Source organism: Genypterus blacodes, unplaced genomic scaffold, assembly GCF_046128005.1.
Source record: "Genypterus blacodes isolate CSIRO-AG114 ecotype Tasmania unplaced genomic scaffold, CSIRO-AGI_Gbla_v1 ptg000243l_1, whole genome shotgun sequence".
Lineage (NCBI taxonomy): Eukaryota > Metazoa > Chordata > Actinopteri > Ophidiiformes > Ophidiidae > Genypterus > Genypterus blacodes.
This window is the reverse complement of record NW_027467041.1, coordinates 240,933-256,920: the sequence shown is the minus strand read 5'-3', so window position 1 is coordinate 256,920 and position 15,988 is coordinate 240,933. Positions and strand designations below refer to the sequence as shown.

General features: G+C 49.5%; 3 protein-coding genes across 4 annotated transcripts; 2 read left to right on the top strand and 1 right to left on the bottom strand.

Moving 5' to 3' along the window:
- Positions 1-95: 95 nt before the first annotated feature.
- On the top strand, positions 96-3,607 carry afg2b (AAA ATPase AFG2B). Of its 2 annotated transcripts, none has more exons than XM_076171241.1 (11): positions 96-169; positions 417-1,035; positions 1,124-1,309; positions 1,424-1,708; positions 1,775-1,960; positions 2,079-2,237; positions 2,379-2,588; positions 2,679-2,906; positions 3,001-3,135; positions 3,215-3,340; positions 3,428-3,607. In XM_076171241.1, the coding sequence occupies exons 2-11, from the start codon at positions 442-444 to the stop codon at positions 3,563-3,565; spliced, it is 2,247 nt and encodes a 748-aa protein (XP_076027356.1). In that variant the 5' UTR covers positions 96-169; positions 417-441; the 3' UTR covers positions 3,566-3,607. The 2 variants fall into 2 exon arrangements, with proteins under 2 accessions (XP_076027356.1, XP_076027357.1); XM_076171242.1 differs by having other exon boundaries at positions 159-248.
- Positions 3,608-3,787: 180 nt separating this feature from the next.
- Positions 3,788-5,483, top strand: coxfa4l3 (cytochrome c oxidase associated subunit FA4L3). The gene is made up of 5 exons (XM_076171238.1): positions 3,788-3,910; positions 3,998-4,061; positions 4,152-4,240; positions 4,386-4,446; positions 5,071-5,483. The coding sequence occupies exons 2-5, from the start codon at positions 4,020-4,022 to the stop codon at positions 5,137-5,139; spliced, it is 261 nt and encodes an 86-aa protein (XP_076027353.1). The 5' UTR covers positions 3,788-3,910; positions 3,998-4,019; the 3' UTR covers positions 5,140-5,483.
- Positions 5,484-8,475: 2,992 nt separating this feature from the next.
- Positions 8,476-15,976, bottom strand: slc30a4 (solute carrier family 30 member 4). The gene is made up of 8 exons (XM_076171258.1): positions 15,847-15,976; positions 13,893-14,407; positions 12,767-12,913; positions 12,068-12,221; positions 11,515-11,734; positions 11,138-11,243; positions 10,924-11,058; positions 8,476-9,655 (listed from the first exon to the last, which is right to left on the bottom strand). The coding sequence occupies exons 2-8, from the start codon at positions 14,287-14,289 to the stop codon at positions 9,501-9,503; spliced, it is 1,314 nt and encodes a 437-aa protein (XP_076027373.1). The 5' UTR covers positions 14,290-14,407; positions 15,847-15,976; the 3' UTR covers positions 8,476-9,500.
- Between the last annotated feature and the right edge of the window lie 12 nt (positions 15,977-15,988).

The window sequence follows — 15,988 nt, the reverse complement described above, 5'->3', positions numbered from 1 at the left end:
AGCTGAGTCTCGAATTCCAACATTTGTTCTTTGCCGCATAGTCCACAGCTCAGGAACGCAGCAGTATGTTTTGGTTGGCCATCTTCTTTTCACACCGCGTGGGTTTCCGTCAACAACACGCGTCTGTCTGTTTGTAGCGGCTAAAGCGACATTACACACCGAGTAGAAGGTAGGAATGAGTCTGTTTACATCTGAGAACATTACAAGGGGGAGGAAGTAGCATGTAGCCTAATGTAGCCTAGCTAAAGGTACCTCTCTCTCTCTCTCTCTCTCTCTCTCTCTGTGTTTCTCACGCTCTGTCTGTCTCTCTCACTCTCTCTGTCTCTCTGCCTCTCTCTAAGTTAATAGCAGACTGTGTTTACTTTTCAGATCTCCAGTATTTCTTGTGAGTGACTCTTCTCCTCTTCTTCTCTCAGTGTGTCCTCTGGGTGCTGATGGAGGATGAAGACCCTCAGGTTGGTGTCAGTGGAGCCTTCAGATCGCGGCTCTCAGAGGTGCAGGATGGGTCCGGCCCTGATGTCGGCCCTGGGTCTGAGCCTGGGCTCCCCTGTTCTGGTCTCAGTGCCCGGGGGGACCTGCCTGTGCACCGCCTGGTCCAGGTCTGACCGGGCTGAGGGCTTCCTGCAGATGGACCTGAAGTGCTGCTCCCCCAGCCTGATCCCTCACACACACACACCTCTCAGCCTGGAGCCCAGCCAGCTCTCTGCCCTGCCCTGCCCCAAGCTGAAGGGGGTCCAGGTAAGCGTGGTGGTCCAGAGCGTGGACTTCAGGAGGAACACGCCCCCCCGCCTGGTCCACGAGCTGGTGAAGGACATGTTGAAGGGTGTGTGTGTGCACCGGGGACACGTGGTCCGCCTGGAGGAGTTTGACACGGAGATTAAGTATGTCGTCATAGAAACCATCAATCAGGACTCTGCGGTTGCTGGAGTCGTCACGTCAAAGACCGGAGTGGAGATCACCGGAGTCCAGACGCTCCAGCACTTCAGGGGCCGGCTGAAGAACCGGGACCCCGAGCCTCTGGGGGGCCTGGAGGAGGTCAGCAGCAAAACCTCGTTCATAAACCCTCATGTTCTCTGTGTGGTTGTCATGGTGACCACATGCTTGTCCTCTGGCTGTGTCTCAGGTCAGCTCCTCACTGAGGGACATGCTGCGGCTGCCTCTGCTCTATCCAGGCAGCCTGGGCGCTCTGGGGCTGTCCTGTCCCAGAGGAGTCCTCCTGGTGGGACCCCCGGGTGTGGGGAAGACCCTGCTGGTCCACAGAGTGGCGGTGGAGGTGGGAGCCAGTCTGGTGGTGGTCCGAGGCCCAGAGGTAGAAACATCTGATCTTAACCACAGCCTGATGATGTTGGTACTTTGAGTCTGGAGCTTCAACCAAACCAAACTCACTCTGACCCGAATGCTGAATGCTGAATCCTTGTCCCAGGTGGTGGGACCTCGGCCCGGAGAGAGCGAGGAGGCCCTGCGTGCCGTGTTTGAGCGAGCGCGGCGTGCAGCAGAGGAGGGTCCGTGCGTCCTCCTCCTGGACGAGCTGGACTCTCTCTGCCCCAGGAGAAGCGGCTCGTCCACGCCGGAGAACCGCCTGGTGGCTCAGCTCCTCACCCTGATGGATGGGATGAGCCGCTCCGACCGCTTCCTCATCGTCGGGGCAACCAACCGGCCGGACAGCTTGGACCCGGCGCTGCGGCGGCCCGGGCGGTTCGACAGAGAGGTACGGAGGGTGGAGCGGAGACGTCCATGCTTGGATCTTTAGATCTTTAACGCTTCCTTCCTGCAGGTGATCATCGGAGCGCCCACTGTGCAGCAGAGAGAGGCGATCCTGGCCGCTCTGTGTGAGAGGATGCCCGTGTGTCGCTCTGTGGACCTGGCAGAGCTGGCACAGAGGACTACAGGCTGCGTGGGAGCCGACCTCAGCGCTCTGTGCAGGGAGGCGGCCATGCACGCCATCAGGGAAAACTCCAAGGTAAACAAACAGGAAGTGTTTCTACGGCCGGGTCACACATCAATCTGTAGTTTGAGATGTTGTCTTGTTGTGGAGTCACTAAAGAAACATTCTGCTGCCCCGTCTTTGCTCTGAGCAGGGTTCAGGTCAGGAGGTTCTGAGTATGAAGCACTTCCTGGAGGCCCTGAAGACGCTGCGTCCCTCCTGCTTACGGAGCAGCCTGGGCCGGACGGATCTGTCCCCGGTGTCCTGGGAGCAGATCGGAGGTCTGGAGGAGGTCAAACTGAAACTCAGACAGGTACAAAGAGACTGGACAGAAGATCCAGGACCTGCAGAGGAGAACATGGTGAAGGGACTGGAACCATAGAGAGCATTTGTGATTCTGTTCCCTCTCCTCTGTCCTCTCCTCTGTCCTCTCCTCCCTGTCTCACCTCCTCAGAGCATCGAGTGGCCTCTGAGGTACCCAGAAGCCTTTGCTCGTCTGGGCCTGCGTCGGCCCCGGGGCGTCCTGCTGTACGGACCTCCAGGTTGCGCTAAGACGACTCTTGTCCGAGCCGCGGCCTCCTCCTCCCACTCTGCCTTCCTGTCCGTCAGCGGGGCCGACCTCTACTCGCCCTATGTGGGAGACTCAGAGAAAGCTTTAGCACAGGTACGCCTCGCTGCACACTGGGTGAGAACATGCCAGTGGCTGCTCTTGTTCCTCCTGTAACCGCCTCCGTGTCTCTGTGTCCCCGTCCAGCTGTTCCGTCAGGCCCGGGCCTGCGCTCCCTGCATCCTGTTCCTGGATGAGATCGACTCTCTGATCGGCTCCCGCTCAGACGGCCGCTCGGCTCACGGCGTTCACACTCGCCTCCTGTCCGTGCTGCTGAACGAGATGGACGGAGTCGGCCTGAAGACGCTGGAGCGCAGAGGGGCGGAGAGAATCCTCCAGGCAGAGGGAGGGGAGGAGCATCAGGCCCAGCAGGAGGTCAGGCCAGGCGCTCGCTCCTTTCTTCATCATTATCCCTGAAGGTGAAGCAGTTTAAGTGTTAAACGCTGATGCTGTGCTCCGTCTCTGACAGCTGGACTCCCAGGAAGTCTGCAACCAAGACGTGATGGTCGTAGCTGCCACCAACCGACCTGACTCCTTAGACAGCGCCCTCCTCAGGCCCGGGAGACTGGATCACATCATCTACGTCCCACCGCCGGACCAGCAGGTACAAACACAGGCAGAACGTTAGAGAGAGAAGGTGTGAGGGCTCAGAGACTCCTGACCTCTGTGTCTCCTGCTCTCAGGCTCGTCTCGCCATCCTGAAGGTCTCCACCAGCTCCATGCCCCTGGGCGCTGACGTGTGTCTGGAGGATCTGGCCGACCAAACTGAGCTCTACTCCGGAGCTGACCTGGAGAATCTGTGTAAAGAGGTGAGGAGAGCCCGAGAGGAGGGACGGACACTTACACACCTGCATTAACACACAGCACGGGGTTAAACTGCTGTGTTTGTGTTCCAGGCTGCTCTGCTGACGCTGCAGGAGGAGAGCATGGAGGCGTCTGCCATCCCACACAGATCCTTCACTCGCTCCCTCAGCAAGATGACTCCGTCTCTCACCTCCACACAGATCCAGACCTATGAGAAACCTCCCAGATGACATCATTCATATTTAACTCTGTATAGAAACACAATAAAGAAATAAAATGAATCCTCTTTTGTGTTATTGACTTGAAATGAGCCATCAGGTCACAGAGCTGCTTGTGTGGTTTGAAGTGTGGCCACCAGGGGGTGCTGCTCAGTCGGAAAAATGTATTGATCGTCAGGAAATTGAGTGTGATGCCTGAATCGGTCTCGTGCTGATGCATTTCAGTACAGGAAGCGGTGTGTGTGTGTGTGTGTGTGTACGTGCCTCTCACCTCGTACAGCCTCTGGTCCAGCCTACATCAGCCCCACCGTCAGGATGCTGCGCTGAGAGACGTGAAGGACTCCAGAGGAACAACAGGTGAGAGCTGAGCCTGACTGAGTCTAAACTCCATCACTGCAGGGAAGAATCACTGATCAGCAACAAATGTGATCCTTTTATCTCCAGATATCCTAGAGGAAGTGCAAAGATGATGTCTGGATTTTTCCAAATGCTGAGGAAGAAGAAGGAGGTGAGTTTCTTTCTATGTTTCCTGGGTAACAGACAGACAGAGGGTTATAGCAGGAAGTCCAGCTCTTTAATTGTATTTCATGTTTTGCAGCTGATCCCTCTGATCGGCTTCATGGCGTTCGCTGCAACAGGCGCCACCTCTGCTGCTCTCTACTTTCTCTTCACCAAACCTGATGTGATGTGAGTCTGACTTAGGCTGAGGCTATTTTGCATTTTAAAGTCATATAAAGTGTTTCTCCTGTGATCTCAGCTGTGTTTAAGCTTTAATCAGAGTCTGCTGAGTCACTTTGCATAACAATGTCACATTTCCATTCACTGTTTCTAGTTTGAATAAGAGCAGAAACCCTGAGCCCTGGGAGAGAGTGGATCCATCCAAACCACAAAAGGTAAATGTGATGGGGAAATCATCAAGTGTGTTGCTTCTGACCATATCGTGTAATAAATGTAGAGCTAGAAGTCACAGAACCAACACAAGCTCGACTGTGAGTGATCAGACTCAGGGAGACTTGGTCAGCATTCTGGTATTGTAAGAAGGAAGTGCGGTACAAAGTCTGTGTTTGATCCGTTTGGTTGCTGTGTGAGTATAAAGTAAAGACATAGAGAGTCACTTTGTCCTCTGCATCCATCCAGACGCACACTTGTTTGCTTTTATGTGCGTGTGCTTGCAAGTGTGAAGAGTCAGAGACCGTGAAAGACTCCCTGAGGACCCTGAGTCTTCTTATTTACAAATTGCACAGCAGTAATCTAGAACCTTCCCTCTCTGTCTGGGCTCGTATTCACACACTGGCACTGCCACAGGTTCGCCCGCAGATCAGTTGTGTTGCTGCTGAGTCACTGAGAGGGGAATGGGGGGTACGGGGGGGGGCAAGAGCCACGCCCCCTCAGCTGACGTCAGGCCTATAATGTGGAAGTCACCTCACAGTTCTGTCTGGTGCAGCTCCTCGTGTTACTGTTGACGTATTGGTGATGTCAGGTGAAGCCTCATGTCTGCTACTGCTGTTTCCCTGCAGCTTATCACCATCAACCAGAAGTGGAGACCAGTGGAGGAGCTGGAGATGGTGAGGAAGCTCACCAAGTAACAGGACCAGCCTGCCTGTCTGTCTGACCACCCGCCCGTCTGCCAGCCTGCTCACCCCCCCCCCCCCCCATCAGTCTAACAGAATCCTTTCTGCACAGACTAGGACGCTTTGACATTCAGTGTGCGGAAAAGCTTCTGCTCCACTGGTGGGGTCTCAGCTCTGTGACGGGCCGGACCGAGGGAGTCTGCTCCTGCTGACGTGTGTGTGTGTGTATGTGTGTGTGTGTGTGAGTTCAACTAGTGCTGATTTTAGATGTTTCTATAGATGTAAATGTACGGCGCTGTGTAAATTTAAAATCCAGTAATTATTAATGTATAATATGAATAAATTATAGATGTGCTGTTGTTTTGATTGAGTTATTAAAGGGGAGGAGCTAAAGCCTGTTGACAGGAAATGACAAAGTGATGTATGTGAATGCACCTGTTGGGCAGGTAGGAGAGGATGCAGGGGAGAACCCATCACATCCTGGTAAAGTGCTGATCATGGTTGAGACAATCATCTGTTGAGTTTCATCCCTGAGAGACAAAATCACTCACACACAACTCCACCTTGGCGGAGGTATGCCTTATGCTGCGTTATTATATTTCACAGTGTCATTTGGCTTTTTACAATAACTTTGGTTTGTTTTGGAATAATAAATGTTCTGTGTGTGTGTGTGTGTGTGTGTGTGTGTGTGTGTGTGTGTGTGTGTGTGTGTGTGTGTGTGTGATCTTCATGTCAGCTTACAGGTTGTTTACTTGTTTTCTATAGGATTTAGTCCAAAAACACGAACACGTCTTTGTCCCTCTCAGTGTTGTTTGAAGCTCTGAGCTGTGTTCAGGTGTTCAGGTGTTCAGGTGTTCAGGTGTTTGTCCTTCCTCCCAACGTACCAAATCTGCTGTGTTTATGGTGTTGTGAGCACTGAGTGTGTTTTATAGCGACACACACTCCTCTTATCATCCATGATGAATCTATAAAAGAGAACAAACCCATCTTGAAGCCTCAACATGTGAACTTGACACAGCGATGATGACTGCACCCTTAATGTGAAGAGATGACTGTAAATTATTTATCAGTGAGAGTGGAGTGAGAGGGTGTGGAGAGAGATAGGGAGGGAGAGAGAGAGGGAGAGATAGAGGGTGTGTGTCTGTCCATCTCTTCACTCAGGCTGCAGGGAAGCGTTCTCCTTATCTGGTGTGGTTTGCAGCCTTGTCAGCTGTATTAACAGTAGAACCTTTTCTGCTCTTAAACTCTCTGCTGCTGACCTCAGGTAACCTCAGGTGAGCTTCAGTGTGATGGTGAGAGGACGTTTGTCTTCACTTTCACTTATCAAACCCGTATGCACACTGACGGGAACAACAACAAAAGAGGGCGGATGAGATGGAAGTGTAGGAATGTGTGGACGTGACCTGGTCACACACACACACACACACACACACACACACACACACACACACACACACACACACACACAACACATGCGACCAGGAAGTAAAGGAAGTTACTCTTGGTATTGATGGAAAGCCCCTGTGCTAATTGTAGAACTACTACAACTCTCTCTCTCTCTCTCTCTCTCTCTCTGTGTGTGTGTCTGTCTGTCTGTCTGTCTGTCTGTCTGTCTGTCCCTCTGTGTGTGTGTGTGTCTGTCTGTCTCTCTGTCTGCATGTCTGTCTCTCTGTCTGTCTGTCTGTCTGTCTGTCTGTCTGTCTCTCTCTCTCTCTCTCTCTCTCTCTCTCTCTCTCTCTCTCTCTCTCTCCGTGTGTGTGTGTGTGTGTGTGTGTGTCTGTCTGTCTGTCTGTCTGTCTGTCTGTCTGTCTGTCTGTCCCTCTGTGTGTGTGTGTGTCTGTCTGTCTCTCTGTCTGCATGTCTGTCTCTCTGTCTGTCTGTCTGTCTGTCTGTCTGTCTGTCTGTCTGTCTCTCTCTCTCTCTCTCTCTCTCTCTCTCTCTCTCTCTCTCTCTCTCTCTGTGTATCTCTGTGTGTGTGTGTGTGTGTGTGACTGTCTTCTGTGTCAAAGTGTCCATCCTCCTCCAGAGGCTCATCAGAGGGTTTATGGCGCTCTAAAGTGAGGCGGGGCAGCAGATGGATGTTATGAACGTTAGGCTCCATTGTAATAAAAAGGGTTCGTTGAATTTGGCTCACTTCCCTGTTGCTCATTCTGCTGTTGCCTGGGAGACACAACCGAGACACGCCCACTTTGATCACGCTCATATTGTCAATGATAAACTCTGGATTTCTCTTCGTTTCCTTGTTAACCTTGATTTTGTCTATGAAGCCATTTTGTTAACATTTTTTTATGATGTTTTATTACATTACAAGATGGTTGACTGATAAGTTCCAAGCCCAGCAAATAACAAACAAACTCTAAGGCTGAAATGTGAGACAGTCTCCCTCCAAAACAAATATCATAATATGACTGTGTGTGTGTGTGTGTGTGTGTGTGTGTGTGTGTGTGTGTGTGTGTGTGTGTGTGCGCAGCAAGAAATCACTCAGAGTGTAAATCTCCACCAAGAGCAAACATTTCTCTCTGTCTTCACACCCAAACATTTGACTCTTACTCTGATAAGATCTTGAAAGAATTCTGGTAGTAACCTGAATGAAAACAAACAGAGTAAGTGAATGATGGTGGAACTGTTGGAGATTGAGCTGTGTACCTGCCACACACAACAATGTAACCAACCTGGCAGAGGGAACAAAGCCTTTATAAGTCAGTGCAGCCAAGAGGAAGCAGAATCAGGTGAGACAGGTGCTGAACTAGTTCAAGCAGCATTATTTAGCGCTGCCAGCCAGAAGAGTCACTGCACCAAGACAGTTTGGTTCCATTGTGTTCAGAGCCTCCGGTTCTTCTGGAAACGCCACACAATCACAGAGACCAGATGAAATTCTGATGTGTCAAAACGAAACTAATGACATCACTTAAGATAGGAAAACAGCACAGCTTGTATTCACTCATTCACTGATGTATGAAAGGTGTATGAAGCGTTTATACACATTGTACTAATACACACTCTACGTGTGGTGAGAAGCACTGGTTTCCTGTATTGGACAGCCGAATGATAAGAGGTGTTATGAGTGTTTATGTCAACAATACATTGTTAATTAAATTCTCATGTTAACGGTTAGGAGGCCTGAAAACAAATACTTTACTTTGTGACCACACGTAAACCTGTTTGGATTTATTTAAAGCAACTGCCCATCTTGTGTCTTGGTACTCCACCTAGTGTGTAAAGGAGAGAGCAGCCCTTAGACCAGGTTACACACACACACACACACACACACACACACACACACACACACACACCAGGACCATGCAGCCATGTGAAGTCAAAGTCATGAAGGCTTTAAATGAGAGACAAACACAAGATTAAACACTTTATTACAAACAAAACCAGAGATGCAGCTCCTGAATTCCCTGATGATTAATAACAGAACAAAGGTTCACAATAAACCCACTGTAGGCTGACACAGAAGAAGATGAACACCGTTAGTGTTAAACGTCACGCCAGGCACCGTTCCTCATGACAACACTGACAACAAGGCGGAAGGAAACACACACACACACAACATCCTCACAGTGGTCTGCTATACGCATGGTTAGTGAGTCACATGGGAACATTAGCCTGAAGTCTGAAACACAATCAGGTGGTTTCAAACCCTGGAAGTGTTTCCTCTTGTTCGTCTGTCACTCTTTGATTGTCAGTTGCTGTTATGAATAATAAATTACTACTATATTTAGTCACATGCTTCAGTTAAAGGTGTCAGTATGAACAGATGTCATGTTATTGTAACGGGAGTGCACCGCTAACTACCTGAAAACAGATTCAAACAAACGACAGAGGATGATTAGGTGCATATGATGACGATGGTGAGGTGGGTGATGAGGAAGGTGGAGACTTTGGCCTGGCTGTTGCCACGGTGCAGAGGTAACGCAGAGTGCAGCTTGTGTGCAGGGCGACCACACACACTCATCATCACAATGACATGAGGTAACTTCCTGTGCTGTCGTCGTCACTCAAATAAAAAAAGATCTTCCTCACACACACACACTCTCCTCACACACTCCTCACACCTAAGTAACAAAAAGTAGGATTTACAGCTGAAATCATATTAAATTGTTTAATACTACTAAGGAATAATTGGAACAATAGGGATAGGCTTTAATGGTGATTTAAGAGCGTGACGTCTCCTCCTCATCTGACCTTCAACCACCTCTGAAGCTCTGCAAGCGTAAGGTAAAGACCCTGGGGACGATGCAATCCCTCAGTCAGGGACGTGCGTCGCTCCACCGACACTCCTTTGGCACGAGTCTATGTCCGCTTGCATATACTGCACTGGCTGCCGTGGCGCTGAGGCCTGTCAAGTCTCTCTGCCCTGCTCAGTCTCTTCAGGCGCTGGACTGCTGGCAGTGTGTACAGGCGTGAACCAGCCTCTGTCTGTAGATCTGCACCTGCACCGTGCACCTGCTGAGGCCGTAGGTGTGCAGCAGCAGGTGGCGGGCCTTCGCCTGGACGTCCTCCCAGCTGCTCGCACTGGAGGGCGCTGTAAGTACAGAAATGCAGCTGAGTACAAAACAATCATAAGGGGTGTGTGTGTGTGTGTGTGTGTGTGTGTGTGTGTGTGTGTGTGTGTGTGTGTGTGTGTGTGTGTGTGTGTGTGTGTGTGTGTGTGTGTGTGTGTGTGTATACAGATACAATAATATGGAGACTCATGTTCAACATCTTGCTGCTCAGGAACATATGAACCAAAATGACATCATAGTTCTCCAATGTGTTGAAGAGCATGAGGGCTCATTGAGTTCTACTACAAAGAGACTGTGTGTGTGTTTGATTTGCAGTGTGTGGAACCATTTGATTGGAGGTTTCTGGTCCTTATATTTGTTTTCCTTGTGTTAAAGCATCACTGATCTAGTAAACAGAAGGATGAGGCTTTCAGATAAATGAGTGTTTGGCTTCTGACTGAACTGTTATTAGTCTGAGTGTGTGTGATGAGTAAGTTGTGTACAGTCTGACTCCCAGTAATCTGAGCCTCTGGGGAGAAGGACCATGTTCAGTAATCAAAGACAGCAGGAAGAGAGAAGCTTGTGGTGAAATATGGGAAACATTCTCCTTACATGGCGTCAACAAGAGGCAAAGTGAAACTAAACCGCCGCCCTCTGAATCAGAAGCAGGCGTGGGAGATCTACAGTAACTTCACTCGGATGTGGGATGTGACTTGTGACCAAATGTGGAAGGCAAAACAGAAACCACTTCCTTCAGCCGACATCAGGTGAACACTGCCCTCTACTGTTCATCACCTGGTACTTTAAAGGCCTAACGACAGAATAAAGTTCATATTTGGATTTCCTGTGAGCCTGAGACCAGAGGGGGACTCAGCTCAGAGGCCGGGGGGATGTGAACCTTGGTCTGGGGACTAAACTGATGAAATGAGATGTGAACTAACTCCTACGCCGCGCTGCAACGTGCAACATCTGGCACTTCAAGGAACCGTGGCTGCAACGAGAGCCTGGAGGTGGCAGATAAGACAAACAGAGAGGAGCCGAGGGGGCAGAGCAGGACACGAGCCAAAGCCCCGACACAACACGCACTCTTCTGTGGAAGGACAAACTAATCAGAATAAACAAGACTGACTGTGAGAGAATGTGCAACAACACGACCCCAGAGGAGATGCTCTAAGAATACTCCATGTTGTTGAAGCAGACCTGGATACTTGACATTTACTTGAGATTTTAGTGTAGAATGGAATCTAGAGTGTAACATCAAAAGTAAAAGATGAGGTACAAAGTCGATTCACTTGATGTTGTCACTCACCGAGCTGGAGGTGTGCAAGTGCTGCCGTCTTGTCAGAAGTCAGCGCCCAAACGTTGAGCTCATCCACAGAATGGACGTCCTCCAGCTTCAGCAGGTCGTCCCTCATCCGCTGAGTGTCCAGGTGCCTGGGGACGCCTGAAGGCAACACAACAAGACGCATGAAGGCACCGCTGCACCTCCATCAGTCCATCCCTCCCTCCATCCAGACTCTTACCCTCCAGCACGATGACCCCTGTGTCTCGTATGATCCGGACCGTGGTGACCAGAACCAGAATAGAGAAGATGTAGGTGGTGATGGGATCGGCCAGCTTGTACTCCGGCTGTGGAGTCAGAGGGACACAGAGGCTTTAGAGTGACGGAGAGAGGAGAAGGAGGCACTGCAGCCAGAGCGAGTCATGACCCAACGCCTCATTAATGCACAAGTATCACAGTAACACATCTCCATTATGTAACTGTGAGTCCAGGTTATATAATGCATAAACTGTAAACATGGAGAGGAAACAGTGCAGTGAGTGTTTGAAGTGTTTGACTTTACGACCTCGGCCCTTTACGATCACACAGCCGGCAGTAAACCACTAAAGCCGAAGCTACCTTGAAGCGGACGATGTAAGCGGCTATGAGCACGCCCACGCTCTGGACCAGGTCCCCCAGAGCGTGGATGAAGGCGGCTCTGACCGCCAGGCTGCCGTGCTGCCTCTGCTCCTGGCCCGGTCCCGCAGGGTGAGAACCCGGAGCGGCGGCGGCGGGGGCGTGGGAGTGGCCGTGGCCGTGACCGTGCATGTGACCATCTTGGTTTAACAGGAAGCCCATTCTAACAGGAAGGAGATACAAAAGCGTTTCTTTTAATAGTTAATGACACACACACACACATTCCACAATCCACCCTGTAGGTCAAACGTTACAAACAGAGGATCAGCAAATAAACTATAATGCACTATAAAGTGCAGTAAGGACAGAACTTTGGACTGAATTGTTCCGTTTCTGCTGACACACACACACACACACACACACACACACACACACACACACACACACACACACACACACACACACACACACACACACACACACACACAGTCAGCTGAGCCAGTCATTCCACTTTATGTGTGTATATGCGAGTATAAAGGAGTGTTTCCTGTCTTACACCAGGTTGAATGCCACTCCCACCGCCGCTGTGATGAGCATCGCATCCCCGCCGATGTCGAAGTCGGGCTGTATCGTCCTCTGGACCGCCTCGTACAGCAGGACGCCCGTCAGGATGTAGATCAGCAGCACGCTGACGATGGCAGACACAACCTCTGCAACACACAAGCAGGAGACAAACACACACGGGATCAGCTCTAGTTTAGTGAGGAATTAGGAAAAGTATGAGGCTACAGGACGGTTGTCAGGGTAACAGTGGACACTAGATGCAAGGAAAGGAAACATGATTGTCTTGTTAATGGATGGAATGACAGAGAAAGTTTTGTTTTTGCACTTCCTGTGGTGAAAGATGCATCAGCTCAAACTCCCCACTGCTGATCAGACACATTTTCTCTCAACATGATCCGTCTGCATCGACCTATCAGGTTTCCTTATAGAAGATGGAAAAGGAGAGAGAGAGAGAGAGAGAGAGAGAGAGAGAGAGAGAGAGAGAGAGACAGAGAGAGACAGAGAGAGACAGAGACAGAGAGAGAGAGAGACAGAGACAGAGACAGAGACAGAGACAGAGACAGAGACAGAGACAGCGACAGCGACAGAGACAGAGAGAGAGAGAGACAGAGAGAGAGAGACAGAGACAGAGACAGAGACAGAGACAGAGACAGAGACAGAGACAGAGAGAGAGAGAGAGACAGAGACGTACCGAGGCGATGCAGGCCGAAGGTGAAGCGTTTGGTGGGCGGCTTGCTGGAGAGCCAGAGGGCCAGCAGAGAGAAGAGGATGCCCACCACGTCTGTGAGCATGTGGACGGCGTCCGTCATGATGGCTAAGCTGTTTGACATGTAACCACCTGGGAGCAAACACACAATCAGACCTTAGACACACACACACACAACAACACAACAACACAACAGGAGACCTGAGCAGCCGTTTTCTCAGACAGGACGCTGGTGCATTATGGATGATGTGGTGAGATAACGAGCATGTGGTGTGCTGTGGGTGTGTGTGTGTGTGTGTGTGTGTGTGTGTGTGTGTGTGTGTGTGTGTGTGTGTGTGTGTGTGTGTGTGTGTGTGTGTGTGTGTGTGTGTGTGTGTGTGTGTGTGTGTGTGTGTGTGTGTGTGTGTGTGTGTGTGTGTGCTCCCTGCAGAACTGGATTCCTGGAGCTCATACTGGATGACACAGCAGAGAAGAGGCCTTTATAACCTAGAATCTGTCTGAATACTGTGTGTGTGTGTGTGTGTGTGTGTGTGTGTGTGTGTGTGTGTGTGTGTGTGTGTGTGTGTGTGTGTGTGTGTGTGTGTGTGTGTGTGTGTGTGTGTGTGTGTGTGTGTGAGTCGCCTCTATGTTACTGGAGTTGTTTTGTCTGGACATCAGGTGACGGAAATTAAATCACATTTTTCAAATCAAATCCTCTCCATTTCTTCCAGGTTGTAGACGAGGCTGTGGTTCCTCTTCTGCTATTTGGTTCTGGGTCAGAACTTATTCATGATTTCAATTCAAATCAGGGAAATCAATCACTGCAACGCCTTCTCTCCTCTTATCTAGTAAATATCTTTAAAAACCCTGATCAGTCAGTTCAAACTCCGCAAAAACATTTAATCTTCTATCTTGAATGACTGAGCTCAGTGTTGCTCCCTCAGTGTGTGTGTGTGTGTGTGTGTGTGTGTGTGTGTGTGTGTGTGTGTGTGTGTGTGTGTGTGTGAGCCTGCTTGTCACTCCATTAATCTCCGATAGGTCGATCATAAAGTGTCCTTACAGGTGAATGATTGATCTCAGAGGTATTAGTTAATCAGTCAGACTCTGTTAACTCCTTGTTTACTCTGCTTACCTATAATCTCTACGGTCATGAAAAGGAAGTACAGCACGGCGGCGATGATGAGCCTCTTCATCACCTTCCTGTGTTTGATGGTCTCCCTCTTCTTGGTGCAGTTGTCACAAGGGTCCATGTTTAACCCCGGGCTGCCCAGACTGGAAGAGGAGTCCAGCAGAGAGTCGTCGTCGTCCGGCACCACCATGGTGTTCACCGCCACCCCGTTGGACGGAGCTCCGGCCGAGTAGTCCGACATCTCCCCGGAGACCACCACCTTCAGCTTGTTAAATTTAGGGGCTTCGTCCTCAACCAGGTCCTCAGAGAAGTCAAAGGGTTGCGTGTCGCTGAGGTCCCAGTCATTCTGCGGCCGTCTGAAGGCGGAACGCATCTTAGTGAAGAGGTTTCCACCTGACATCTTGTTAAATCAGTGCAGTGAAGGTAAATCCAGGTGAGCTCTGCTGTCCAGAGGGTTAATCATTCACATCGGCTGCTGAGGGGATCTGCAACTTTGCATTTCTGCTTCATTATAGCACCTGGATGACAGAAAGCAAAGAGTTATACCACAGGATGATCCCTTTAATCATCATCAAGCACTGGAACATCACAAGGGTTCCCAGGGTCCTTTATGACTCAAGATGACTGGTGCTCTGTGGTCCATGCTCTGTGTCACCTGGAGGTCAGGGCAGCTTCTCACCCGTCTGACATGTTTGAACAGATTTAATCGTCTGTCTTACTATGTCAGCGGAACCTGTTGGAAACCGGTTGTTTGATAAAACTACACACAGCAACTTGTGAGAGAGAGAGAGAGACAGAGAGCGAGAGACAGAGAGATAGAGAGAGAGAGTGACAGAGAGAAAGAGAGAGCGAGAGCGAGAGCGAGAGAGAGAGAGAGACCTCCTCTGTCCCTTCACTATGCATGGGTTGCTGTCGTCCCACATGTTGGACTCCGAAACGTGAATTCAATAAATGACTTGCTGCGTTTTGGCAGAGTTCCATCTGTTAATGAGGAACAACCATGGCCTGCGGTTCATTCATCAACCACAGGACACAGATCAACCTACTGACAACTTCCTGAGAGATAAGGTGGAGAATCTCTGTGTTTGTTATGAACAGCGTCTGAATCCACACTTAGTTACTTATTATTTTACTGGATGCAGAGACGCACAAAAAGAAGCGATAAATAAGACAAATGTTGCATTACATTTACAAATCAATCATTCAATGCAAGTCAATGCGCAAAAACAATGACACATGTCCATCACAGGTCCTTTAAACTGTTTTTGGGTCAATCAATAGTCTGAAGCTTTGAAGTACTTTAAGACTCATTATCTTTGAGTCTGATCGTTCTGTCACCACCTCATCTTACCTGACATGTGTTTAAAACTACGTTCTTTGAGTGTTTCGTGTCCTTTAGTTGTGTATTTACCTGTTTTGGGGAGATTTTATGCTTTTTCTTCTGTGTTTCTAAAGTATGTGGGTTGAATTAATGAACTTTGACTGTTCGGTCTGCTTGCTAACTATACATTATATTGTTTACATTGTGTAGTTAGTGTGTACAGCTGTTTAGTTCTGACGTGGAGTTGGTGGCCTGAGTTCATTCGCCCTTTAAGAAAAGCAACACAGAGCAACAAGCTAACTGGCTAGCATCTGTTAGTTCCCTTTCCCGGTTCCGTTTTTCGCGACAAACCGCGCACCATTATCCTGAGCTGGAGTTATGAAGCTAAAGGTAAAGGTAAAGGTGATTTATTTTGATCCCCGAGGGGAAAATTATATTTCCTCACTCAGTTGTTATTTTTTACATAGATCACTTAAACACGGTACACACAACATGCAGACACCCACACCCCACACAGTCCGTATACAAGTAGATGATGGTAGAGAGGTGCAGAGTGAGGAGGGCTGCCCCTTGCAAGCGCCCAGGAGCAATTAATAAAAATAATTCTCTTATTCTGTTCATATAATTCAGACTCACCGAAAGCCGAGTCATCCAGTGGAATACATGACTCCGGTCTTCATTTAACACTGTCAGAGAAACACTGATGTAAATAGCCGCATCTACGCCACCGCACTCGGAAGCTACCGCTGGCTTTTCACAATAAACTTCACAAATGCGT